This window comes from Cynoglossus semilaevis, chromosome 15, assembly GCF_000523025.1.
Source record: "Cynoglossus semilaevis isolate Cse_v1.0 chromosome 15, Cse_v1.0, whole genome shotgun sequence".
Lineage (NCBI taxonomy): Eukaryota > Metazoa > Chordata > Actinopteri > Pleuronectiformes > Cynoglossidae > Cynoglossus > Cynoglossus semilaevis.
Window position 1 is genome coordinate 8,832,240 of NC_024321.1, and position 25,209 is coordinate 8,857,448.

A 25,209-nucleotide genomic window follows, 5' to 3' on the forward strand; every position below is an offset into this window, starting at 1 on the left:
CCGGAGCCTCCAGGATGCAGAAGTCATCGTTATCAGTGGATACATCTGAGCCATCTTCTGACATCATATCTGCCTGAGCCTCTGTTGCCACGGTTACCAGTCCGTCTAGCTCTGAGTCATCTCCCTGCAGGACAGGGGGTTTGTGCTTTGTGGCTTCACCAGGAAATAGGTAGACGGAGACGGGTGAGGCTCTTCTCATGGAAGGAGACCCTGAAAAAGGAGATCAAAATTCTCATCTTTCTCCTCTGCTCTTCTTTACGTCCAAAAGTATATCACCAGATTTACAACTCCTACATTGAGTTTGGTCCAAAGTAATTATAAGTACAACTCCACTTCCAAACATGTTATTTTCAATACATGCAATTCATGTAACACAACTCGTGTTATGTGCTAAAGTATGAAAAACCGCAGCACCTGGATCTAAAGCTTCTTCTTTGTAGCTCCTCTCTGTGTCAATTAAGGCATCAGCCAGGTCACACTGGTTGATCTCAGCGGTTTCAGCCGGAGGGCAGGGCAGCACAGAGGCCTGCGTTTCTGACAGCTATCAACAAACAACAGGACATTTTTATGTACAAAACAAGAGCACATCGAGTGTGATGATATCACAAATTCCTTACCGGTAACCTTTGTCCAGCGATCTCTGTGGGTGATGTGTGCCGTGGTGGGGGGTGGAGGTCCCCCTGGGAGACCAGGTACTGCAGCAGGTTGACGAGGGCGGCGCAGGAATCAGCACAGGTGTGGATGTGGACCACGTTGTTGGAGCAACGAAGCTCAAACAGAGGCTGTGACTGAAGGACATAAAACAATGAAGTACAGGGAGGAGAGAAAATGTACGTTCATATGTTCTGATAACAGACACATCTAAACACAGGAAAGACTCACCAGTTTACCAGTATCACCGCCTTTCCACGTGGTGATGGCCAGCTCCAGCAGGTCTATGTCCAGAACACACACGTAGTCTGTGTGACACAAAGACACGTCACCGTTATTAAGGACTTACCTCAACAACTTTACACTCTAGTGGTTGTTGTTGTTATTCTGCCTCCTTGAAGTGAGAAACTTTAAAACTTTTTTTTAATTTCATCATCATGAGAAAGACACAGATACATGTTTATGCTGACAATTAACCAAATTAACCCACGTCTTGTGACTCACCTCTTCTCAAGTCAACCGTGTCAGTCTCACATTTGTCAGAGAGGTAGAGAGCAGAATCATCCAGGATGAATCTGAGTACAACGTAACAAAAACACACTGTGATGTCACCAGTCTTACACAGACAGCCAGTATTTCCTCTGATGATTATCATCCCCATGTACTTCTACATTATATCCACTACATACAGTACCTGAGGTGGAAGGTAGCAGTGTCTACGATGATGTTACTGGACAGAGAGAAGGATTCCGCTGTGAACAACATGCGCAGTGGCAGATAGAGAGGCCTGTCCAACAGAGAGGCAGGGTTACGACAGAAGGAAATCGTGATTGAGACTGACATCTTTGGACATGAACTCTTTTCCAACTACAGACCTGTAGTCGACAGCGCAGGTACCCAGGTGTGTGTGGAGGACTGTGATGACAGCAGGTGCTGTGTATCCAAGAATGGGATCGTCAATGACATCCAGGAAGTCGACCAACTGAGACAGACAAACAAACACAGAAGGTAAAATAAAGAACAGGAGTTAATAAATGAACAAATATTCAACATTTTAAAACAATTCACAAACTAAGCCAAAACTTTATAATGTACTAGCACATTTGTAAGTGGCAAATATTCCACTTTTGACACGATGATAACGCTGCTCCTCACCTGCTCGTGCCAGCTCTGATCTGTCTGCGTCACATAATGTCTCAAGGTGGCGCCCTGAAGTCGCAGGGCAACTAAAAACTCCTACAAGAAGGAAACGGATATTAGAACGTTGTCCACTCAGTGAACCAGGGTAAAATAGGGTGCATGAAACACGAGACAAACCTTGACATTTCTCTGGAGATCCAGTGTGATTTTGATGGCAGTGGACAACATCTGTAATTCTCCCTCTCTGCCACTCACACTGCTCACGCCCACCTCAGTGGGGTAGATCGTTGGGTCCAAGTGTTTTAGTGGAGTGAAGTTGGGCATCTCCAACCGTGGAGGGAGAGGGGTGTCTTTTACAACCGCTGCAGTTTGTGAAAGAAAAACGTGCTAATGAGTACGCTTTTTTAAAAATGTATTTACAATTTACAAATACTTCACTTGGTATAAATGGTTGGGAGACAACGTGACAGTGTGAACCTTTGTGGTAGAGTTCAACTCGTCTGCTCTCCAGACACAGAAAATTGAGATTAGGATCATTCTGATGCTGGGCCACACTGAATATCTTCCCTCCTTCTAGGTCCAGTACAATTTCCCCATGACTTTGGTCCTCCTGAATCAATGACAGGCATTTGAAAGGTTCATTTTCCTTGACTTACAGTGAATAGAGGGATTCTGTTAGTCTGATTGGTGCTTTCAATTATTCAGTGTCGTTATACAATCAACAGACAGACAATCACCTGACTCACCTTCTTGTCTGTTCTGGCTTGAAGGCGTCCTTTGTCAATCATCACAGTGAGGGAGAGGAGGCTGAGGTTGTGGTTGGAGCTGACGCCTGACTGTTGTCTTCCTCCTGATGGGTCATTGGCCATAAAGAACGCCGGTTCGTCCTCCTCAGAATCAGAGTCTAAAAAGAAAAACACATTTGAGATGAAGTTTATATTTCCTTCAGCACCTGTAGGAGGACGCCTCATCTTAGAAATCAGCCTCACTGATTAAAGAGCGGTGGAACAGGACAAACTCACCCAATCTGAAGGCTGACTTGCACAGCTGGAACTCATCATGAGTATGGAAGTTATGGTGGGGGCTGTGGACTGAAGGTGGGGGAGGAGGAGGAGGCTCCCACATCAACAAATCATTGTTGATTCTTTGGAAAAAAAGAAACACAAGAATAACTTACTTTCAATGGCAAAACCAAATCAGTACTTTGGGGGATTTGTCTGTTCGAGATCACATTTAATACAAATACTGATTAGAATACAATATAATAGAGGGAAACCTTGTAAATACCTGTTGTAGATGCTCTGGAAGGCCTGTTTGCTGGGCAGAAGGATGTAGGCCAGTGGCAGACTGATGTCCACGGCACACTGAGACTGAGAGACACACTGTGTCTGAAACTGACGCATCTCCTCTGGGTCGGCTGGAATCACCATCTGAAACACAGGAGACAGGAGGAAGAGTGCTTTATGTCTAAAGTAAAAGTAGAAATGACTGATGAGACGCGTGAGTCAGCTCTGTTTGTTTCAACAAACCTCCTCAGTTTCAAACATGGTGCGGTTAGAGGAGAAGGGCGAGCTGGTTTTGTCATTGAATTCACAGTGACTTTCAAAGAAGGCATTTCCCAGGTCCTTGATGAGGCCCAGGTTTGTCCCACTCAGACCTGCTGCGGGTCCCTGAGCCTCACCTCCACGAACGCGAACTGATATTCTGTCCACAGAAACATGTGGGAGAATGATTACAACATTATCTGGTTTGTGCTGATAGACATCACAAACATCTGAACTATTTTAGTAGATGAAACTAAAAACATTCTATTCTATGTGAATAATATTCAGTTATAGGCTGAAGTTCAACACTGACCGGGGAAGACATTCACGGTTCCTCTTCACTCTGATACAGGGGAAAGAGCCGCCCTCCCAGCCCTCATATGACCCTGATCAGACAGAACACATTCATTTTTGTTGCTTTATTATTTATAAGCAATATATTACCACTTAATGAATTATTTATGTCACTTTAATGTAGGTCTAGGTCAATATGCTGCTCACGTGTACATGAGTGTGTGTCAGCATATTCTACCTTGTCTACAGAGACATGTCATAGTCTTTGATTATCACTTTAAACACCAGACTGCACTTGTGGCTGTCCGCAGAACAAGTTCAAATGGACATGTTTGCTGCTTATGACGACACTGCAAATCTGTGTTGTTGTTTAACTCCACACATTCACCATAGACAAAACAGGATCAAGAAAGACGTTTTTGTAACCAGAGAAAACTGTTAAAGTTTTCATGTGTGGATCATTTACAGGCCAATATGTTCACCCTTAAAGCTAACTGGTTACATGGGGACAGATAAACAACAATGAGCAGTGAATGTTGATCATTTATTATTCACATAGAATAATTTTACCTTGGAGGTCAGTAAAAGAGGCCTCCAGTAGCTGTGTGAGACAGGGAGTCATTGGCTGTCCTTGGGTGGCCTGGCCGCCCAACAGATCTGGAGCTCCCTGATGCTTTAGTTCCAGCTCCGTCAGCTCTAGAACCAGGGTCTCATTTCGTACGGCCCTCTGAGCGGGAGGCCGACGTACAGAGAGGGGTCGTAGGTCAGGTACGGGAAAACGAAGCTTTAGGACGGCATGCGGCGAGAGTAGTGTGAAGGAGGAACACAGCTCTGTAGCCTGGGGCTGTGAGGATAAAAAGGAAGGAATCTTTGAATTAATTTTTGAATGAAAAATGTACACTGTCTACATCATTCTCTAACATGTAAGGAGTGCTTCAGTTATAACGAAGACAACCAAAATAATGCAATTCTGGTAATAAAAACTCTGGTTTATAATACAGATAAAGAACTCAGTATGATATGCATTTTATGTTCCAAAATATATGGACAATTTCATGAAGTGGAGAAAATTGAATATATTTGGAACAATGTTCTAAAATGTTTTGCTCCACCTGTGTGAGTCCAGGTCCAACAGTCTGTGAGGGACAGTGACTGAAGGCTTTGCTCAGGTTCCCCAGTCGGCTAATGACGTCCAGGTCCAGCTCAGCACTGAGCTCTGCCAGCTCCACCCGCACCACACTGTCTCGACGCAACACCCGCTGTTTACCCTTGTAACACATGCACATACACACATAAACTTCAAGGCTCATAATTAGACATAATCCATGATTATGGAGTTTTCATGTTATTTTGTATAAGTAGCCATCAAGAAATCACTAAACTTGAAAAATCATCTGATATAAACCAATTTGAGTTGAATGTCCTACAAAAATGTAATAATTGTAGTAAACCAAGTTTTATTATGTAAACGTGTTTTGTAGACCTGAGACATTATGATGTAAAACACACACTTTTATGTGCTGCGTGTGCATACCTTGCGCAGGTGTTTTTCACTGAGGCTGTAGTGAAGTTGGGCACACGGCCTGGCTGCAGTCCCGACCGTGAAAAGACCTGATTTCTGGAACTGAAGCAACTGCAGAGAAACAAAGAAACATGTTTATTATTATTATACAATCATATATTAAATGATCATGAAATAATGTTCTTCAGTCAGTTCAGTGATGAGCAGAGATTTTCTACCTCATTATACTCAGGCTTCCCATTTTCCCAGAGGCACTCCAACAGCTCCAGTCTGCTGAAGGAGAGGTCGGACGTCACAGCTCGGCTGCGGCGTCTTCCACTCCGTGTCTCACAAGCCACCTGGACTGCTGCTCCTGTCAGTCTGGGTGAGAGGCCAACAGGGAGGATTAGAAAGAGTACACGACAATTTTGAAGAGTAAATCAATGGATGGACACAATTTAACATAGCGAGGACAATTGTGTCTGTGTCTCCACCTTATATGGGAGTGTGGACAGGCCTTTGCAAAGCTTCCTCTCAGATGCTGGAAGTCTCTCTCACTGAACATGCTGTCTTTGAAGGAGGCCAACTTCTTAAAGAACACCTGAGAGACCTGAGCCAATGAGGAGGTCCTATCAGGGTTAATGGGTGGGTCTTCCTGCAACAGGGTCAGTGTGAGGCCGCCAATCGTCAGACGGAGCAAAGCGTCTGGCTTCATCTGATCTGTATGGCTGCTGTGTGAGCGTCCTGAGGGAAACAGTTGATATGTTTTTAAGATGGCAGCAGGCTAATCGTGTATAGTATTTGTGACTAACTTTAACAGTTATTTACAACCGTGATGATTTACCTTTGCTCCGACTCTGTGGTAGATTTGACAGACAGCCAGCTACAGGGTATCTCCTGGGACAGTTTATCATGCCCTGAGAGGCGACAAATGTGATTTGATGGTTGCATTATCAAGCTTTAGTTCTGTGTTTGTTGAATATTTAAAAATATACCAACATCTACCTGTGCAGAAAGTGCTGTCGGCTGTGTAAGGCTGTTGAGACTGTGTGTCGATGATTCCATATCACTGTCTGACAGCTCGCTGCCGGAGCGCACAGACGTCACACTGCTGCTCATCCCAGTGGGGCCCATAGAGAAAAACATTTCTGTGGGCACACAGACACGAAGACACAGTCAGAGGTTGATAATCTGGTGGGAATTGTTTATTTAATATTTTAAAAAAGTAGGTAAAAATTAGTGAGTTGGATTGGTGTGAAATTAATCAGGTTAGAGTGATGATTGCAGATAACATGACCTTTTGAGATTATTGTTTCTGAGAGCCATAACGTCGAGTGGATCTCTGCTGCTATTTTTACCTCCATTCTCCAGGCCAGTAACATAGGGTTCAAGGTCAGGTTCTTCATCCCAATCTCTGTCTCTGGGACTGGAACCAAGCTGTTTACTGAGGTCTTCTTCAATCATACGAAAGTCATCCGAGTCCAAAGGGCGGCTGAGGACACCACCACGCTTGGTGTCTGGCTCTGAGGGAAGAGAAGAAAAACAGAGATTAATTCAATACATTCCTGAAATAGAATCGAGTGTAAAACCACATGCTTATTTATGAGACATGTAATGATGTCTCTGACAATATTACTGAGGAAACAGCACAAGGTTGTTATTGTGTGTCTTGGGTTACACTCTTTGATAATTCTACTAGCACGTCGACATAACAGGTCTGATGAATGGGTTTCAGCTTCTAGTATTTTTTGTCCATTTCTTTAATGATTTTACTTCACCACTAGATGTTGCTGAACTTCACACAGCGTGTCTGTAGTACACATGTCATCAGGCTGAGCTCATACCAGTTTCTATGCAGAGGGCTGCCAGCAGGTCTGTCAGATGAGTTATTTGATCTGGAGTCACCAGCATGTGGATACAGCCCACTTTTCCATCCAACTCAAACTGAGAAACAGAAACAGAGAGACGACATATGCAGATGAACATGAAGAGAGAGATTTTACTTTTGTTTTGTTGTTTTGTTTGATACTGAATGAAACTACACCTGTGGTCCAGGCAGCATGTCGTTCTGTTTGATCTTAACAGTGGTCTCAATAAAACCAGAGCAGCTTCCGATGAGGAGCGGCTGAGATGGAGGCTTTGTCTCCTTCTCTTTGTCTTTGTCTTCCTCCTCCCCCTCCCCCTCCTCCTCCTCCTCATCATCATCGTTTTTTTCTTCCTCCTCCTCCCCCCCCCCCTCATCATCGTTTTCTTCTTCCTCCTCCTCCCCCCCCCCCTCATCATCGTTTTCTTCTTCCTCCTCCTCCTCCTCATCATCATCGTTTTCTTCTTCCTCCTCCTCCTCCTCATCATCATCGTTTTCTTCTTCCTCCTCATCTTTTTTACATGCATCAGCTGGCTTTGGGTTTTCCCCCTCAGGAAGATCCTGTAAAAAAAGAATCAAATATTTTGAGGTTTTCTAGTTACCAGATAACGGATCCATTTAGCTGTGTACAAAGTGAAAGGACCATGAGGAACCCCCCTCCACCCCCCAAACCAATGAGTGACACAACAAACAGGATTCTATTTTCTATGCTGATTGTTTTCCAAAGGAACCAAAGGACAAAATACAGCAGGTATACGATGAAACAACAAACAAAAGAAATAAATAAGCTGTGCGGCGTCCATCACCTGTACTATACCAGAGCTGTCATAAAACAGCTGCACAGCGCTCAGCTGAAGGATTTTGTGCAGGAAGGCAGGCGGCTGGTGGATGTCTACAGGCACAGCAGTCTGACTGGCTGGATCTCGCACAGCTTCGTCAAAGTATTCCAGCCTGCAGTGACACAACACAATTTCAAATGAGCACACCTGGCAATTTCAAAATGACAGACTCGAGTCAAAAGAGCAGCTTCTGGTTATATATTTATACAGATGCAACAGGCAGAACACAGACCAGTCGTCCTGTTGAAAATCTGTCTCTTTAAAGGATGTGGCCTTGTGGTCACTGACCAAAGATAAACAAAACTACCCTGAAAAGCTCTGTAAATAAACAAGTGAACTATAAAAGGTCCAATGGTTTCACGTGAACTGTAAAACAAGGACTATGGCCGCTCTAGCATGCTGCTATTATCCTCTTATTGTCACTATCTTTCTTTTCATTTTATATCACTGAGTCTGGACATCAACTGCCTGTGTATGGAAAAACAACAATGGCTGCTGTATCTCATCCATCAACCTGACACTACTCACTGATTACTCATACTGACAACACACTACACGAGGCCTGCAGTAATACATCAATCCTTGCATGACCTCAGTTAGACTCTCTCTTCTAAATAATACTATAGCCTGTTTCTTACAGTACAAATACTCCAAAAACCAAACAGGAGATATTTATTATTAAAATGTGTGATCACCTTGGTGTCAACAAGAATAGGAATGCAGCAGAAGAGGAGAGAAGTACTTAGTCTGTGTAGTCTCTTGTCTGCCTTTGTCATACTGAGTACTTTACCAACAAAGAAAAGTTTTTTATGTTTTTATGACCACGGCCACTTTTACACACGTGTACTTTGACAAGTGGCAGCATTGAGTTACACTCTGTTCCACAGTGAAAACAGGCGTTTTTTCAACACAATAAAGTGGGAAATATACACATACAGGAAACATAAAATATAAACAGGAGCATATTTTAAAACACTTGCATTGCGAAATAAGATTATTTAAAGGCACAAAATCTAGCAGTAAAGTCTTAACAGGTTATAGGTCAATGCCACATTATTAAATGTAATACGGCACAGTGTTTCCGATTAGTACGAATTTGAAATCCAGAAAAAAAAAATCACAATACAATGACCACAAATTTGATGGCAAATATGGAGATTTTTTATTGCAACAACCTACCGTTTAATGTGCAACTCTAAGGCAACACCTGTTTCCAGGTCCAGAGGCTGGTGCTCAATGCGGACAATTGTGTCTATGAAGGTGACTTTGATACGACGGAGGACTGCACACACAGAAGAGACAAGATACAAGTTCAAGAAACTAGTTTCCAGGCTGCTTCCAATCACATCACTTTAGACACAAATATAAACAGAAGCACTGGTAATGATTTCCTATCCTTACAACACTATTATTTTCAGTGTGCATGTCACTATTTTTGGTATGATTTTGTGATCGGACATTCACTAAGTGTGGACACAGACACTGACAAACACATGGCTTTGGATCACCTGTCTCAATAGTCTGTGCAAACATCTCAAGCCCCTCCAGTGGGGCAGGAGGCTCCTCGGACGCCTCTGGGGGGTCCTTCAGGCACTCCTGGGCCAGCTGCATGCTGGAAGTCATACTTGATGACCAGCCCTGGGAATCCCATCCTCCACCTGGGTGCAGAAAAACAACAACAGGGGTTTGTTGCTTCAGTATAAGCCTAATAAACGAGCTACCCAGTTTGTGTACACACTAGCTGAAATATAGCTACTTACTGGTCCGGTACTTCGGTCGACATGTTATCTGAAGACCAGAGATTTCTAGGGTGCAGTGGTCAGTTAGGAGAGCCTGCCATGGGATGGTCACTTTTATGCTGTTCACAAAGCCATCTACTATCTCCAGAGGAGCGCCCAGAGATTCCAAGAGCTCGTTTACCGCCTGGTGAACGAGTGGAGAAAAAAAAAAGAAAGAAAGAATTACAACTACCTTTGTATTTGTCTAATGTTAGCCGAATGTGGCAACATACATTAAACACCAGTTATGTCACGATCTACATGGTATTCTTAACTACTGCAGACATTCTAACAAAGGAGAATATTAATACCAGAATTTTATTAAATGTAATATTTAATATCATTCTGTTCAAAAATATAACCTATGGTTAATATCAGTATCTTTCTCTGCTTTTCTCTAGAGACACGTGCTATAAAATCTTTTCACTTTCTTTTTCACTTTCACTGAGTGTGAATTAACAATTGTATGTATGGACCAACAACTTTACAACTTCTGCCTAAAAACAACTTTGGTCTCCTCCCACAAGGTCACTGTTGTTTTATTTAGGAACGCAAGGTTTAAACAAAAACAAATAACTTTAACTTGTATGACTAGGCTGCCTAAGGGGACCAAGCCTTGGTGATCACTGAAAACAGAGCTGATGGTGTTGTACCTTGTATCCAGAGATCAATGTCTGGACAAGTTGAACAGTTAGACAGTATCAGCCAGGGGAGAAAGGCATGAAGTTAAACAATATTTTTTTTATAATTCTAGACAGTTTTTAGGACTGAGCACTGTACAAAATAAACTAGATTTGGGATTTTGGCTTATATAAAGCCAAATGCTTATATTTGTATGTATTTATTATGATTAAATCACTTTTCCACGTCTGTTTTTAACAGAACAGCAGTTCTTCATTCTTCATTGTGTTAGAATGTTAACTATCAACCCTTGCTTTAAAATACACACGAATAAACGCCTCCTTTGAAGAACATCTTTGGAACTGTATATTTGGAACGTTTTACTTCCTTTGGAATTTGTTTTCTTTTGACTTTGTTAAAGTGCCTATGTTGAACTTATTGGTCAGACAGACAGTAATGAGAGATACAGATGATGTGGTGAGCTGCTTTCCCAAGAGTGCATTTCTCCGAAGAAACACGAGCGAGGCTACAGAGTCTGACGCCCGAGTTTGTTGTTGAACTCGAGCTGAGTTGCGAAACAGTCAAGTGTACATGAGTCGAACAAAAACACTAGGTGAGATCTTTTATGGTAGCTAACTGCCTCTCTCTTCGCCTCTTTTTAACAACACTCACCCAAACATCGATGTGGATTTCCTTGATGTCACCACTGCCGTTGTACAAGTCCAAGCTCAGCTGGTCCAAGCTCAGTCTCTCCTGCAAAAAGTGACCGAGGTAGTGCTGCAAGAGGTACCGACAGGCCCGCTTCTTGATTGAGCCTGACCATGGGAAAAGCCAGCGAGACATAGGGCCAGCGAAAGCGGGGAGAGGGAGCAAAGAGGTGGCGGAGGAGAACAAGAGCGATCGCAGTGCTCTGGCAACTGCATAACAGACGAACACAAAGTGGGCAGAAAGAAGGAATGAGCCACAGCTAGCTACAAGGGGGCTAAGTAAGGAGGTTAACAGTAACTCTTACTTCCCCCAAGGTTTCAAACAAAAACTAATAATGTCAGCGCCGACAGGAGTACCACGGTACTTGTCGAGCCCTCACTCCAGCTGTGGATCGTTGTCTCGGCTCATATTTCCGTTACGTTTCACTCGATATAGAGCGACAAGTCTCGACGGTGCGTATCTCTTGTTTCTGGGTTGTTTATTGTTATCATACGCGAACTGATGGTGTGGTCAGCGTCGGTGCGCCTCTACGTCACTGCGACCTAACGCAAACACGGAAACGGGAAGCGATTCCAAGCACACGGGCGACATCTTTGTAAGGTCATAAATTGGTCTTCAGTCTGTTGCCAAACAATCAGTGTTTCATTCGTTCGTTAGTTTTTGAATTGTGCACAACATCGAACATTGGAAATCTGAAAAACGGTTATCCGTGATTTAGAAAACCGAATGAACGAGTGATACACGGATTTAAACATCTGTAGTGGGTTCCACTAACAGTATATTATTTAGATGAACTATTGACGGTGTCATGTTTTTCATAGTTATTTAATTTTTTACCTTGAGTGAGAAATGCGTACGAAAGGTTACATAATTTTACATATCAATCTTTACAAATCTTTTATATAATATCTAATAATATACTATGAGCACAACACATCACAGATGATTTTCAACAGCAACCGCATTTTCATATTCATTTTGTTTAATTCTATTACGTGTCATAAAGGTTACAATACGTTTAAAATTGCTTGGCATTATCTGGGGTTGTTAATCATATAATGAAGATATACTAGTCTGGATTTTTTTAATACAATTTGTTTTTAATTTTAAGATCAATGTATGGCTATTGTGACATTATGAGCACCGTGTAACTTATGTTATCTTTATTTATTTATATATTATTTATATATGACCCTGCTCTGAAATCTTCAAAGGAGTCATGTGATAAAAGAGGCACAGCACTGTAAGCATTTGTGGTGAGGCAAACTTACTACATCGGACTTCTCTCAAATACATTTTCCTCATGAGCACATTCGGGGGAGAAGAGTTTGGTTGTTGTCGAATGTTATCATCTCCGGAACGACACTTTTCACTCCCTTTGGTTGAAAACAAATCTCCAGGGGGCGCCATTGTGCTTTATTATTAGTGAACGGGACTAGTTATAGAACCTAACTGACCGACAAACAGGTGTTCCAGCTACACGTTTATCATAACCACATTACCGCTTTAAAAAGTTCTTCTTTTAAGTAATTATTTCGATTTTGAGTTTTACCGTATATGCCTTCGAGATCATGGTAGCTTTTGGTTAAAGGTGAAACAACTTTCCTTGGCTTTTCACCTGGCTGAGGTAAGCCGTTAAATATAGTTTAATATTTCGGTGATTCCAAACTCAACGACTTTAACCATCGGGCCAGTGGGGAGGCCTAATTGCCAAATGGATCGAGAAACATCGTTTAAAAGAAATTACGCTAATCTGGTGGTGACACGTGTGGTGAATGAGGGTAAGTCTCCGACGTTTCTAGCCTTTATCTTAAAGTGTCTCGGACATACAATTAAAAATACACACTTGAACCAAATGTAAATACTTGACTTGTTGTTACTGCCTTTGTAATATTAAACATAGTTGTATTAAAGTATTGCTAAATATTATTACTATCAAACTTGTGTTACTCCACCATTAGTCAATGGAAGAGATACGCAATACTGTACAGAACACGAGAACAAGTTCCAGACTCAATTACCAAGAGAACTACAGTATTACTCTGGTGGTTTGAGCACGCTAGAGAATTTCACCTGGTTAAAAACGACAACAAATGTTGCCCAATCTATTTTACGTAGACATTTTGTACTGTCGGGTTGCAATAATAACTTGATCAGTAAACGCTTCCATTAGCTTTAGGGCATGTCTTTATGAAACAAGTTGCTTATGGGACAGTATTATATATAGTGGCAGAAATGTGTGACTCCAAGATGGGGTCTGTTAGTAGAAAATATATATTTATTTATACTAATGCATCCAAAAATGTCATAATTTTAATGAGATTACAAATAGATATTTAGATTTAAATGGACCAAAATTGCACAAACTGCACCCAATTGCAATACATACATATGACTTCATATCGATCAACAAAACGAAAAACAGAGGGGAAAATCCCACAACATTTTAAACAACAGAGCAAGTTAGAAGAGTAGATTTTAAATCATCGCGTTGAAAACATGACTGCGATCGTCTCGCAGATTCTGCTACTTTGGCACCACCGGAAATTGAAAGTCTTCGGAGGAAGTGCTTCCTCTTTCTTCTCAAACGCGATCTGGTGAAGAAGCTAATCCTGCTAACTGCTAGCGAGAAAGGACTTATCGACCAGACCTCTGTCTTTTTTCCTTTGATCCGCTCGTGATGTCAGTGTTTTTTAAATATCATTGTCGTTTCGTTATATAAAAGCGGGGAGACTTTTTTTTACACCCAAGATTGTGTGTTATTGTTCCGTGACTTCGACAATAACTGAGAAATATGGCGGATGGCAGTCATTACTACGGTAAGAACCTGTGTCCTTTACATCATTATTCTGATACATTCTCTGCTTCTTTTAATGTTTTTCTCAGAGCAAGGAGACTTAATGACAGGGAGACATGTCAGATGCTCCGAATCGCTTCGGGGAGGTAAAAAGTACATATTATGAGGCAACGTGGTCGTTTTGTTTCAAGTATGGAGTTAAAGTGCCACTGGAAAGATGTTTGGTTGTTCCTCGTTTGTATAATAATAAAATTATAATAAAAGGAACTCACCATAACAGCCTTAACTGTTCGTTACGGTGAATTCTACTGTGTAAAGCCGTACTGTGTTTCTTAGTTTTCCCTGAGAGATCTGACTACATAAAGCTATAAAACGAACCGTTTATTCCCCCCCAAGATTTAAAACTGTCTGTATAATTTTGAAATTGGACCGTGAACTTTAAACCACATGTATATACAAACTGTCCATAACGTAATTGTACTGTACTGTCAGATGCATTATGTACATCACACGTGGTCCTTATGCAGTGCACTTTCATACTCTGTTCACTCAGGACAAATAGTGAATTCACTATAGTGAGTCGATAAATTTTTCTGACAAAACCTTCAAAGTCTGCATAGCTGTCATTAAAAGTATACATTTTCAGCTGGCATAGTCATTTAAATGTATACATTTAAAGTCAGAGCCTTATCTTATGATTGTGTACATTTATGATGCAAATGTAATTTTTTTTTAAATGTTTTTTTATTAGAGCACGATGACAGAACTGCACCATTTCGCGGTAGAAAAGGTAGAGGCCCGCACAAGGGTCGGTCATATGACCGTTCTCGTAGAGATCGCCAGCGAGGGGGTCACCCGGGAGGTGGCTTTGGAGGTCCTGGTCCACGGTCTAGGCTTGAAGAAAATGATGGCGATGTAAACATGAGTGACACTTCCCAGGACAACGCTAACCAACACAGATTGTAAGTAAAAGTGACAAATAGACTTAGTCAGAGTGTAGTTGATGCCTGAATTAAGTGCTGACTTAGTGCACCATCATTGCCAATAAAATTTCTGCCTCAGGGCCAAGTCATGTACACACAAACAGGGTTGTTTTACATTCTCTCTTGAATTTGCTCTGTTTCAGCAACCCATATGTAAGACCGCCCCGCAAAGGGGAAGGACGGTTTGAACGAGACCGGCGTCAGGGTAAAGGAGGAAGGGGTGGCAGAGGAGCAGGAGGACGTGGTGGGGGTGGCTTTAGAGAAAGAGGTGGAGCGGGTGGCAGTGGTGGAGGAAAAAACCAGTCTGGTTGGTCCAAAGTAACAGTGCGTATTTTTCAACAGTCAGACAGAATAAAAAATATTTTTCTTTGAAAGCCTGTGGAGATAACTTTTAATATGTGTTTTACAGATACCACATGGAAGAAAATATGACAAGAAATGGTTATTGTCAGCTCTTCAGAACATCTGTTCAGTTCAGTTTTCACCTGTACAGGTAGCTTTCCTTATTCTTTCTCACCAAATCTAACGAGACATCCACTTGGTTTTTTTTATCTGAATGAACTGATAAATGTAATTTTTTTTAAAGGATTATATTTTAAGGTGACTTGATTTAGATAGATCAACATTTGTCATTATCTCTCCTCCCTTTTTCCAGTATCACGTTGACCATGACAGAGCTCATTTCTACATTGACGACTCCTCTGTTGCCATTGCATTACGTAAATGTTCGCACAAGATCACAGACACAGATGGTTACAAGGTATGTAGGGTGATAATTTAAATATGATCAATGCTGTAGAAATGTTAAGTTATATGTTATACAAAAATGTATTAATAAACTCAGTTGTAACATCAAAATATTTCTGCTTCCTGACTTGTGTGATACAACATGAACACTTTTTAATAATATTCTTTTCCATGTGATGTCTGTTCTTTAAAGGTGGAGGTGCATGTCAACTCCAGCGCCCCACCATCTTTTCTGCTCTCTGACCTAAAGGCTGAACACCTAGAACACCTAAAGGTGAGACATTTAGCTGTAGGTTTAAAGGTCCTAAATAACAAATCTATCTTAATGGCATGTGTAGATGATGTGTACAGTTGAAGAGGTGGATTAAAACTAATGTTATCTTTCACTACCTTTTTTGTGGACATTTCTTCTAATATGAACTGTTTTGAAATCCCAAAGCAATGCATGGCAAAACGCTTTGATGGCTCTCAGCAAGCTCTTGACCTAAACAACATCCGGACAGATCCAGGTAATGACATGCTCCATTTTTTTTACCTTGTTAAAGAAATCTACTGAAAATATAGTGTTTGATGTTTAACCTTGTAGAGTTCGTTATTGCAAAAAATGTGATTGATTAAAAATTGACATTGACAAATTTTAAATAATTTTTGTATAGACCTGGTGTCCCAGAAAATCGAAGTCACCTTGAATCGAAAGACTCACATGGAGGCTGTAATTACAATAATTGAAGAAAACATTCCAGAGGTAACACTGACAATAAAAGAGTAATAGAACTATTGTTGTACTGCAGTCTACGCCCTGTCTGCTCTTTCATTAACTATTCATGTTTCATGTTTCAGCTGACCTGCTTAAACCTAAGCAACAACCGTATTCACAAACTGGATGATCTTGCTGAATTGGCTAGAAAAGTGCCTAATCTGAAGACTTTAAATCTTTCCCACAATGAGGTGAGTCTTGGTCCACGTTAAACTGAAGAGTATAATCAGACTTTATGAATTTTTTCCCCTTTAACCATCTTTCTCTGGGTCAATCTCTAGCTGAAGTCGGACAGAGAGCTGGACAAATTGAAAGGCCTGAAGCTGGTGGAGCTGTGGTTGAACAGGAACCCTCTGTGTAACTACTTCAAGGACCAGGCTTTGTACATCAGGTCAGTTAGTGATTCGGTGGGATGAGGACACGATCAGAGGTGTGGGTGTGAATGGAAAATTGACAAGGAGTGTACATGAGTTTGTGTCCTTGTAGAGCAACAACACATGACACTGTGTCAAAAAGCAGGATCAGTGTGAGTGTGAGAGAGGAAACACTTCAACAGCAAAGGACTAACATTTGGAGCATATACACCAAACAGGCAATGTTTGATGTAGTTAGTTCCTAAAAGAGGTGAAACATTTTAATTACACTTGGTATTGAGTAGAAAAGTAACACAAAACAAGCAAAAGACGGGTTCCTGGCCAAAACTGAATGGTCCAGGATTATTGATGTTGCTGCAGCAGCTTGTTTGCTTCACAGAAATGTATGACCTGCTCAACCTTTGAAATGACAAAAAAGTCTTGAGCTGAATGCAAAGAAAATGAGTTTGCCTTTGTCCAGATTTCTGCCTTTGTGTCTCACCTCAACAGGTGACAAATGCAGTCAATGTGAAGCTCATTCTAATAAAATATTTAAATGGCTACTCTATAAACATCCCCACAATATCTGGTGCAAATTGGAGAAAAATAGTTTGAACTGTTCTGTGACCTTCTGAGCCACAGGTGACTCCTCTGCCGATGTAGAAACGGCTCCATGTATGATGATATTTGGTATTACTGTATGGACCAACACAAAACAAACAAAAAGGCATTATTGACTAATATGTAAAGTTGGCACAGAGCAGTACAACCTATACTGTCTGCAGACACTGACCTGTCAGTACTGTCTTAACAAAAAGAGTTTGAGCTAATTTTACATGTCGGTCTTAATTCCAACTCGTCAACAACATGATGTCACTGTTGCCTTTGACCTAAGGCCATTTGTGACATTTCTAGCAGCAGTGCAGGTTACAGGAGCAATGTTAAAATTTATTAACTTCTAGCAGCAGTGCAGGTTACAGGAGCTTATAAGTTTATTAAGGTTGTATAACATGTTTTCAAACAACAAGAAATCGCTCCTTTATGTAATTCTACATAATCATGTAGTTGTTTGGCTTTTTCTTTTTGTACACATTCCTTGATGTTTAATATTTCCTTTCTCCCCCCATTTTAACTGACGTTTATTAAGTTGAAATATTATTGACGCCCTAATCACACTGTGCCTCTTCACTGTTATCCTTTCAGCTTGCTTTCTCTCTTCCCTGTGGGAACGGCTGCCCTGTCTTTGGCATTTATCTTCCTTTTGTGGCACATCTCTCATGCTTTGGTGTCATTTATGGTCCTCACTGATGTCGTACCCAGCACTTCTCTACTGACAACCTGGTTAGATTCCCCACAAACTGCTGTAAAACGCCACCATAGAAATGTTGATTTATAAAACTCCATTAAAACAATGAATACATTCAGCAATCACAAAACTCACAATCTTCTGAGCCTTATCGTACAGTGAACGTTGGATGTTAAGAAGAGGACACATCACAGTTGTCCCGACAAATGCTTTTATGAAGGGAATAAAAAAAACAAACAATTCACGGCCAGTGGTTTTTGGTCCCCTCGTAGCACCCTTTTGCCCACACGGCTCTCCTGTATCGGGCGAGTATGGAAGGCTGGATAGCCTAGGACGGGTAAGATCCCACCTCTAAATCTTGGGACAACCTAAGGCAGGCACAGTCACGATTACTCGTCCACAGTCCCTTGAAGCTCTTGATTTCAGATGAGAAGAAATAGAGTAGATGGGACTGCTACAGAATGAGCTGCTGGGCTGACACAGATGGGGCCGTTGGAGCGCTGATAAGCCAAAGAGCAAAGGAAGTCTGTCTCAAACACTAACTTGATGTTGCCTGGCCTAAAAATGGCCTTGGGCGTTATGTGTTCAAAATGGACAGATTGAAAATTACAGTCAACTAACTACAGCTGGAAGTTAGTCCTAAACTGTAAATGAAAAGTCATGAAATAAGTTGAAAAGAAGATGAAAGACACACCTGCAGTTGGTGAAGGCTGTGAAGACGACTAGTATTTATTAAAAGGCATTACAGTCGCCTGGTTGTAAGTAAGACCTGAGTCAGGTGGAACACCGTGAATACTCCAGCATCAGGCCTTACAACCACACACACACACACACGCACACACACGAACGAACAATGATAGCATTAAAACAACGGTGGCTGTGAGTTGATGAGAACCTTGCAGTACGGAGAACTGTGGGATGTGTGGTGGGATTGCTGGGTCCTGCTCAGTTTGAGACACGCTTTCTTTTTAACTGAGGTCTGTTCTCAGGTTTTCTTTGTTTCACGGACACATCTCAAAAAAAAAACCTCACCTCCATCAGGAATTGTCACCTTCTGAATGTTGGACTACTGTCTGTGTGGATTTTACTTTATATTTCTTTTACCCAGACCCTGTTTGGTTTTGTGGTGGCCTACATTCATCCTCTGCTCCCCGACATCTTGACCAGAGTTTGGGGGAGATCTAAACGCGAGACTGACGGCCACCTTTTCCTTCCCAGCATTCCATGACACTATTATTCCTCTTACGATATTATTGTGTTTGCCAGTTTCAGTGCCGTAGTACATTATGGGTCTCTGCATGTTCGTGTGTGAGTGTGTGTGGGTGGGTGTGTGTATGCTTTTAGAAAAGTGTGCTTGTGTTGCTTCCCTCATGTCATATCTGTGTAGAGAACCGGTTTGGGGAGAGGGTGAGTACTGCTGCTGGTAAGTACACTTTTGGTGGGGGAAAAATGGTCGGTTATGAAGGTACAAACACTGCAGGGAGGTTGAGAGCAGGTTTGGTCGGCCGTTAGTTCAAGTCAATCAACTCAAATGCCAAGAAAACAAATCCTCTGAGACACAGTTCAGCCTCAGATGATTTGTCTGTACTTCTCTGTATTTTCCCAAATATTCCTGCCCATGTAACTAAAAGTACAACAACTAAAAGGAACCGAACGGCATTCAGGTGTGAGTGACAGCTGGGTCAGTGTAAGTGTATGTCAGTTGTTTGTTGTGTGTGTTGTTTTGATGATAACTTTTATATCTGATTTTTGCTTTTGCACCAGTGCTGTGCGACAGAGGTTTCCACGGCTTCTGAAACTGGTGAGTCACCGCGTCTGGAACTGTTCTCAATTGAATCTCCTCCATTTTCTCAGAAATTACATCATTACATTACTGCAGTTAGAGCCAAGATGTCAGTTGAAGTTCATGTACGTGACTACTTCAGTTCCAACATCTGGTTTTCATCATTTTTCTCTCCTTCCTGTCAGGATGGTCAAGACCTCCCCCCACCTATTGGATTTGATGTGGAAACACCCACCACCATTCCTCCATGCAAGGTGACTCATTTATATCTGTGTTTTAAATACTATATTTGAAACTCTGTTGTCTCCCCTAACGTGATTTTATGTGACAATCCAGGGCAGTCATTTCGGCTCAGAAGAAATCAAAGTTCTGATCCTTCACTTTTTACAACAGTGAGTTTTTTTTATTAATTAGAAATATCGAAGTAAATTTATTTAAAGTTTGTTTTGAAACATTCCATGGAAAACATGTTCAGTTTTCTACTATTTTCTCACATGTGACTGTTCTGTAGATACTATGGTATATACGACTCTGGGAACAGGCAGCCTCTCCTGGACGCTTACCATGATGGAGCATCGTTGTCCCTGACAACGCCGTACTCCTCCCAGAATCCATCCAGGTAAAAAAAAAAATTCTGTCAACATTTGCGGCTGTAATGTAGACAACGTTCAAATCTAAAAAACATTAGAAATTAACTAACTTACTCTAAAATCCAAATACTAATTTCTGGTTTATTTATTTGTTTAGGAGCAGTTTGGGAGAATATCTCAAAGACACTCGGAACCTGAAGAGGATCAAAGATCCCAGTGAGTTTACCTTTAGTTTCTCTCCCCTCTTTTTTTAAATTTTTACTTTTAAGTTCAGGCATTTACTCTAGAGCAGGGAAACATTACATGATTTCCTCTTTGTCTCCACATGGACTGTATTCATTTACCACCCAACATTCCTTGGACATTTCCATGTGACCCTTAAGACAGTTGACATTTTGAGGCTGGATATTTTCTAATTTTTTTCCCTCTCCTTTAGCGATGAGATTCCGTCTCTTGAAGCACACGCGTCTGAATGTCGTGGCTTTCCTCAATGAGTTGCCCAAAACCCAGCATGACATCACTTCCTTTACTATAGACGTGAACACCTACACGGTACGGCCATCATAGTTTTGTTTGTTCATTACTTGTCAGTGGATTCTTCTCTTCATTTATTAATGCTCGACCTCCGTGTCCCCTCACAGAACACACTGCTGTCGTTCACCGTCAGTGGGGTCTTCAAAGAAGGTGAGGGTTCTGCTCAAAATGGATCAAATGTGTTTCCTGCCCACGGTGGTGTTTGACTCGTGCCTGATTCATGTTCTCTGTTTGACAGTCGCTGTTGATGGTAAATCCAGAGACTCCACTATGGCCTTCTCTAGGGTTTTCATCACAGTCCCAGCAGGAGGTTCTGGGTAAGTTTAGTTAACTCCCAGTGGTCTCTATTATCTTCTTGTTGTCCACCTTTAATCCTCTCAGGATGTGAGTGTTTTATCAGTACGATGTTGACGAAAAATCGTACTAAACATAAGAAATGAATGAACATTTCATACTCATTTGCCAAATCTGAACATTGTCTTTACACTTAAATTCTTTTTCCCTGTCACTGACAGTTTGTGCATCGTAAATGACCAGCTTTTCATTCGAATGGCCACAACAGAAGAGATCCGCCGAGCCTTCGTGGCTCCAGCTCCAACTCCGTCTTCCAGTCCTGTGCCAACCCTCACTGCACCGCAGCAGGAGATGCTCACCGCCTTTTCACAGAAGTCTGGCATGAACCTGGAATGGTCCCAGAAGTAAGTGTGTCTGCGTGTGTTTGAGCGTGTGCTCAAATGTTTGAGTGGTAAAAGGTTTTATTTCCTGAAGAGATTTCTCAACGTGTTTTCTTTTTGTGACAGGTGTTTGCAGGACAATGAGTGGGACTTCAACAGAGCAGCACAAATCTTTACTCAGTTAAAGGTAAAACAACCTCCAGTTGTTCTCATTTATAAAAGTTGGCGATCATTTTTGTAGGAAACCTCTAATGTTTTTCCCTTCTCTGTTTCAGACCAAAGGCCAGATTCCAGACGTGGCTTTCATAAAATGAAGAAACGTGGAACAAGTCAACTGTGAAACTGAAACTTCAGCAATGATATTTACGGCTTTTGTTTTATCCTTTACTGTTGACTTTGGTTTTTTCTTTTAAAGAATATCATAGATAATGTGAACTTTTGAATTTGTTCTGTTTCATCAGCCAAATGTCAACAGTTAGACCAACAGTTGTTGTTGTTAAACAATTGTCTGTCATCAAAACCTCAGCTTTTGATGGTTTGTACAGAAAATCACTGTTTTGTAGAAAGGACAGATGGCTACTTTTGTTTATCCTAATCTGTTTTATTGTGTTTAACAATAAAAAAAAATATTTTTTTCAAAATGTTGGAGAGATGGAACATTTGATCCTGGTACTCTTTGTTGCTCAATTTGTTTTTGTCTGTTGCTGTACACATGTTCAAAGTCACAGTTCCCAGTTCTCTGTGTAAAGGCTCAATAGTTTTTTAGAAAGATTTTATTTTCTACATGCAAAGCATTTTGTCAACTTTGAAATGTTGAGGTTCAGCATGTGTTTAAGTGCTAAGAGATACATTTGCTTACGATATAATGTACCTGGAGGACTGGGTGATTAAAGTCCACATGGTTTGAAGACAGGGTTCCCGTAGACAAACAATCATCTGTTTATTTTCTCTTTGACTAAATAAATTGAGGTAACTGCTCAGTGTGTAACAGCATCTGATTAGTACCAGGGGTGTGTGTGTGTGTGTGTGTGTGTATGTTTGAGCAGTGTGTCAGTTACAGCCCTCAGTGTCGTTCATGTGATCGCTCTCCTCCTGCTGCTGACGGGAAACCGCACTGATGGCCTGGCTCAGGGACGAAATGAGTGAGGTCAGACCGATGAGGTAACCGTCCTCTCTGTTCCCCTCCAGCCACGGCGTGTTGTGCTGGAGTTGAATAGTGTCATGAACTGGAGTTGTCTTCCCAAAGTCTATCATCCACACACTGGCTTTGAGGCTGTAGTCGTGGACAAAGAGAAGCGAGCTGCCAATCACCTGATCAGAGCAAAGGATGATACGATATAGTGAGAACACTGGATCTACATGGAAGAAGAAAGATCACTAAGAAGAATCAGGAAAAGTTTTTCTTTCGTCCTCTATCTAATTATTTCTTCAGCTCAAAATTCTGTAAAGATACAACGCTGTAAGAACTACTGAGTGTTCTTAGACGGAAAGACTGCATTTGGTAAAACAAGGTGAACTTTATTCTTTAAATTCTTTGCTTTCTTCTGTCTGGCTGCCGTCAAAACCTAATTTCATCGTTCACCAACTTCTTTTTCAAAAAGCTCACTTTAAGGCTTCTACCAATGAACTCATCTAACGTCACACTTTCATAGAAGAAAATTATACTCTGTGTACCAACCTCATGGGTTTTGAAAAAATGTGACTCCATCAAGGCATCACTGATGGCCAGGAGTCTGGAGTGATACGCTTTCTGGGTGCAGCAATAGAAAAGATCCAAAAATAAATAGTAAATGAGGAGAAGACAGTGTTAGGCGATGGTCTACAGACCACATGAAAATGAATTATTACATCAAGACTAGTTTTAAATGTACAAGTATTTCAGGACTGACCAGAATGTCCAGCTGACTTTTGGTGAAACAGAGCAATACCTCGGTGACCTCAGCCAGAGTCCGAATGTTTCGGAAGTCTCTTTGGACGCTGCTGTCTTCTATCTGTCCGGCACAGACAGGACATAACTACAGACTTAGACAGATCAAACAGCTCTTTTAACTACCGACAGGTTCCACACCTACCATGATGGCCTCTATCCTGAAGCCGAGTGTGGATGTGGTAGTGGTCGAGTCCCTCCACTGAAGGTAGCGTGACTTAGTCACACCTTTCTGTGCGTGTTCCTCAGCAGACAGAGTCGATGGTTCTATTTTCAGCATCTTGTAGTACATATCACTGCGCAGAGTGGCTTGGGCCTGAGCTTTGACCAGTTCGTCCTCCTGGAAGGTCCTGACCACACAGCATCGTTAAACACGATACGTGTATTAACAACTGTTTGAACTCATGTAGAATGCATCTTCGTGTGACCCCTGACCCGGGGTCAGCTTTGATCAGGTGTGCACCTATGACCTCTGGAGAAACCTACCTGACTCCCATTTTGCAGTCCATGATCACGGGCCTCCTCAGACCCTGCAGCAGATCTTCCAGGCGCATGTAGCAGTGCTCCCCCCTGGTGACTGCCCCATGGTATTGTGGGACAAAGGGTCTCAGTGAGTCTGACATCAGACAGTCCAGGCACTTTGCCTCCTCGTCATTGTACCGTTTCAGCACCTCTCCTCCACTCAGCTGGAAGTTACCTGATGACAGTAGAAGAAATTAGCCACATTGTTCTCTTATTATGAGTTGACCTTATTGTGATATAGCGATATATGGTAAAAAAGAATACCAACACATCATTGGCCTAATGATTTATACTGGTTGTAGTCTGTGAAAATGGTGACGTATATTTAGAACCATTTAATCCATTAATGGTAGGAATAAAAACACATGCAGTTTTGTTCATGTGGTGTCATGAAGAAAAGCTCAAACTGGTGAACCAGTCTGTGACCAAAATGAGTCAGGCACTCGTGTCTTTTTAATACACGTCCACAAATGTAGCTGTGACTGTGTTGATGATGCGTTCTAACACACGTGCCTCGATGTCCGGCCACCTGGACCCAGGAGCTCTGCCGTCCCATTGACACCATTCGGAGGTAGGTCTTCCAGGAGCGACACTAAGACACAGAAGTATGAAAGTGAGCAGACAGCAGAGTCCCTGCTGGTCCTGTTGACTGTAGTATTATGTGGGTATATCAATAGAACCTAGAACATCTAGAAATATATTTTGGACAACATATACCTTTGCTTTTCATGCAGTTGTTTATGCTTCAAAAAGTAAGTAATCAAGATAAACAAATTTTGGTTGGAGGCTGGAAAATGTTACTGTCACTGTCCCTGTGATAATGTTACGAACTGTATTCAACGTTTGTAAATTGAATTCAAATTTATATTTAGCATTCCAAGTTTTTAATGCTGTTTTCTCTGGCACAAAAACATCTGCTGTCCAAGTTTGAAGGCCTCTATTCATGTCTGTAACAACAACGGCTGCGTGCAAATATTATTCAAATGACACTGCGATAACTTTCTTGTATAAAAGCTCCTCATCCTATGCAAATCAGCCAGATGAAATGTTCCGTCTGCTGCAAAACTATATTTTAGATTTTTTTTTTCCAGAAAACCAAACAGGTCTTGACCTTTGTGGTCATTTGCAATCAGAGCTAACTGAAGATTAGCACTGCTGAACTCCTCCATCCTCACCTTCCTTATACCTCCTTCCTTCTTCTTCCTGTTTTTGCTGGCATCATCTCCTTCACTGAAGACTTCATCACTGTCCACTGAAGTAAAGTTGATGGAGGAGGAGGAGGAGGAGGAGGAGGAG

At 41.6% G+C, this 25,209-nt stretch overlaps 2 protein-coding genes across 8 annotated transcripts in view; one reads left to right on the top strand and one right to left on the bottom strand.

Annotated features, from left to right (window-relative positions):
- atg2a (autophagy related 2A) overlaps positions 1 to 11,540 on the bottom strand; it is a 15,248-nt gene extending 3,708 nt beyond the window's left edge. Inside the window, exons 1-31 of the mRNA XM_017039288.2 lie at positions 10,905 to 11,540; positions 9,594 to 9,756; positions 9,342 to 9,491; positions 9,013 to 9,115; positions 7,801 to 7,945; positions 7,464 to 7,555; positions 7,175 to 7,304; positions 6,975 to 7,074; positions 6,489 to 6,653; positions 6,136 to 6,278; positions 5,975 to 6,047; positions 5,625 to 5,874; positions 5,370 to 5,511; positions 5,164 to 5,262; positions 4,742 to 4,897; positions 4,200 to 4,473; positions 3,649 to 3,721; positions 3,321 to 3,495; positions 3,079 to 3,221; positions 2,814 to 2,935; positions 2,538 to 2,695; positions 2,269 to 2,401; positions 1,969 to 2,153; positions 1,807 to 1,887; positions 1,527 to 1,633; positions 1,346 to 1,438; positions 1,156 to 1,226; positions 883 to 959; positions 618 to 788; positions 415 to 541; positions 8 to 210 (exon numbers count right to left, since the gene is read on the bottom strand). Coding sequence (XP_016894777.1) covers positions 8 to 210; positions 415 to 541; positions 618 to 788; positions 883 to 959; positions 1,156 to 1,226; positions 1,346 to 1,438; positions 1,527 to 1,633; positions 1,807 to 1,887; positions 1,969 to 2,153; positions 2,269 to 2,401; positions 2,538 to 2,695; positions 2,814 to 2,935; positions 3,079 to 3,221; positions 3,321 to 3,495; positions 3,649 to 3,721; positions 4,200 to 4,473; positions 4,742 to 4,897; positions 5,164 to 5,262; positions 5,370 to 5,511; positions 5,625 to 5,874; positions 5,975 to 6,047; positions 6,136 to 6,278; positions 6,489 to 6,653; positions 6,975 to 7,074; positions 7,175 to 7,304; positions 7,464 to 7,555; positions 7,801 to 7,945; positions 9,013 to 9,115; positions 9,342 to 9,491; positions 9,594 to 9,756; positions 10,905 to 11,075 — 4,275 coding nt within the window. The 5' untranslated portion in view covers positions 11,076 to 11,540. The remainder of the gene's footprint in view (positions 1 to 7; positions 211 to 414; positions 542 to 617; positions 789 to 882; positions 960 to 1,155; positions 1,227 to 1,345; positions 1,439 to 1,526; positions 1,634 to 1,806; positions 1,888 to 1,968; positions 2,154 to 2,268; positions 2,402 to 2,537; positions 2,696 to 2,813; positions 2,936 to 3,078; positions 3,222 to 3,320; positions 3,496 to 3,648; positions 3,722 to 4,199; positions 4,474 to 4,741; positions 4,898 to 5,163; positions 5,263 to 5,369; positions 5,512 to 5,624; positions 5,875 to 5,974; positions 6,048 to 6,135; positions 6,279 to 6,488; positions 6,654 to 6,974; positions 7,075 to 7,174; positions 7,305 to 7,463; positions 7,556 to 7,800; positions 7,946 to 9,012; positions 9,116 to 9,341; positions 9,492 to 9,593; positions 9,757 to 10,904) is intronic.
- nxf1a (nuclear RNA export factor 1a) overlaps positions 1 to 22,444 on the top strand; it is a 29,259-nt gene extending 6,815 nt beyond the window's left edge. For 2 of the 7 annotated variants that reach the window (XM_017039282.2, XM_017039281.2), the window contains exons 4-24: positions 13,827 to 13,883; positions 14,489 to 14,699; positions 14,864 to 15,044; positions 15,130 to 15,213; positions 15,376 to 15,480; positions 15,661 to 15,741; positions 15,907 to 15,976; positions 16,124 to 16,212; positions 16,308 to 16,415; positions 16,506 to 16,615; positions 19,648 to 19,684; positions 19,852 to 19,920; positions 20,003 to 20,058; positions 20,178 to 20,285; positions 20,414 to 20,472; positions 20,693 to 20,808; positions 20,898 to 20,940; positions 21,029 to 21,107; positions 21,306 to 21,488; positions 21,591 to 21,651; positions 21,740 to 21,820. In XM_017039282.2, coding sequence (XP_016894771.1) covers positions 13,841 to 13,883; positions 14,489 to 14,699; positions 14,864 to 15,044; positions 15,130 to 15,213; positions 15,376 to 15,480; positions 15,661 to 15,741; positions 15,907 to 15,976; positions 16,124 to 16,212; positions 16,308 to 16,415; positions 16,506 to 16,615; positions 19,648 to 19,684; positions 19,852 to 19,920; positions 20,003 to 20,058; positions 20,178 to 20,285; positions 20,414 to 20,472; positions 20,693 to 20,808; positions 20,898 to 20,940; positions 21,029 to 21,107; positions 21,306 to 21,488; positions 21,591 to 21,651; positions 21,740 to 21,778 — 1,932 coding nt within the window. In that variant the 5' untranslated portion in view covers positions 13,827 to 13,840 and the 3' untranslated portion in view covers positions 21,779 to 21,820. Of the gene's footprint in view, positions 1 to 9,793; positions 10,846 to 12,191; positions 12,722 to 13,234; positions 13,760 to 13,826; positions 13,884 to 14,488; positions 14,700 to 14,863; positions 15,045 to 15,129; positions 15,214 to 15,375; positions 15,481 to 15,660; positions 15,742 to 15,906; positions 15,977 to 16,123; positions 16,213 to 16,307; positions 16,416 to 16,505; positions 16,616 to 19,647; positions 19,685 to 19,851; positions 19,921 to 20,002; positions 20,059 to 20,177; positions 20,286 to 20,413; positions 20,473 to 20,692; positions 20,809 to 20,897; positions 20,941 to 21,028; positions 21,108 to 21,305; positions 21,489 to 21,590; positions 21,652 to 21,739 lie in introns of those variants that run through there. The other 5 variants (XM_008326869.3, XM_008326867.3, XM_008326870.3 and 2 more) reach the window with 5 other exon arrangements.
- The last annotated feature ends 2,765 nt before the right edge of the window (positions 22,445 to 25,209 follow it).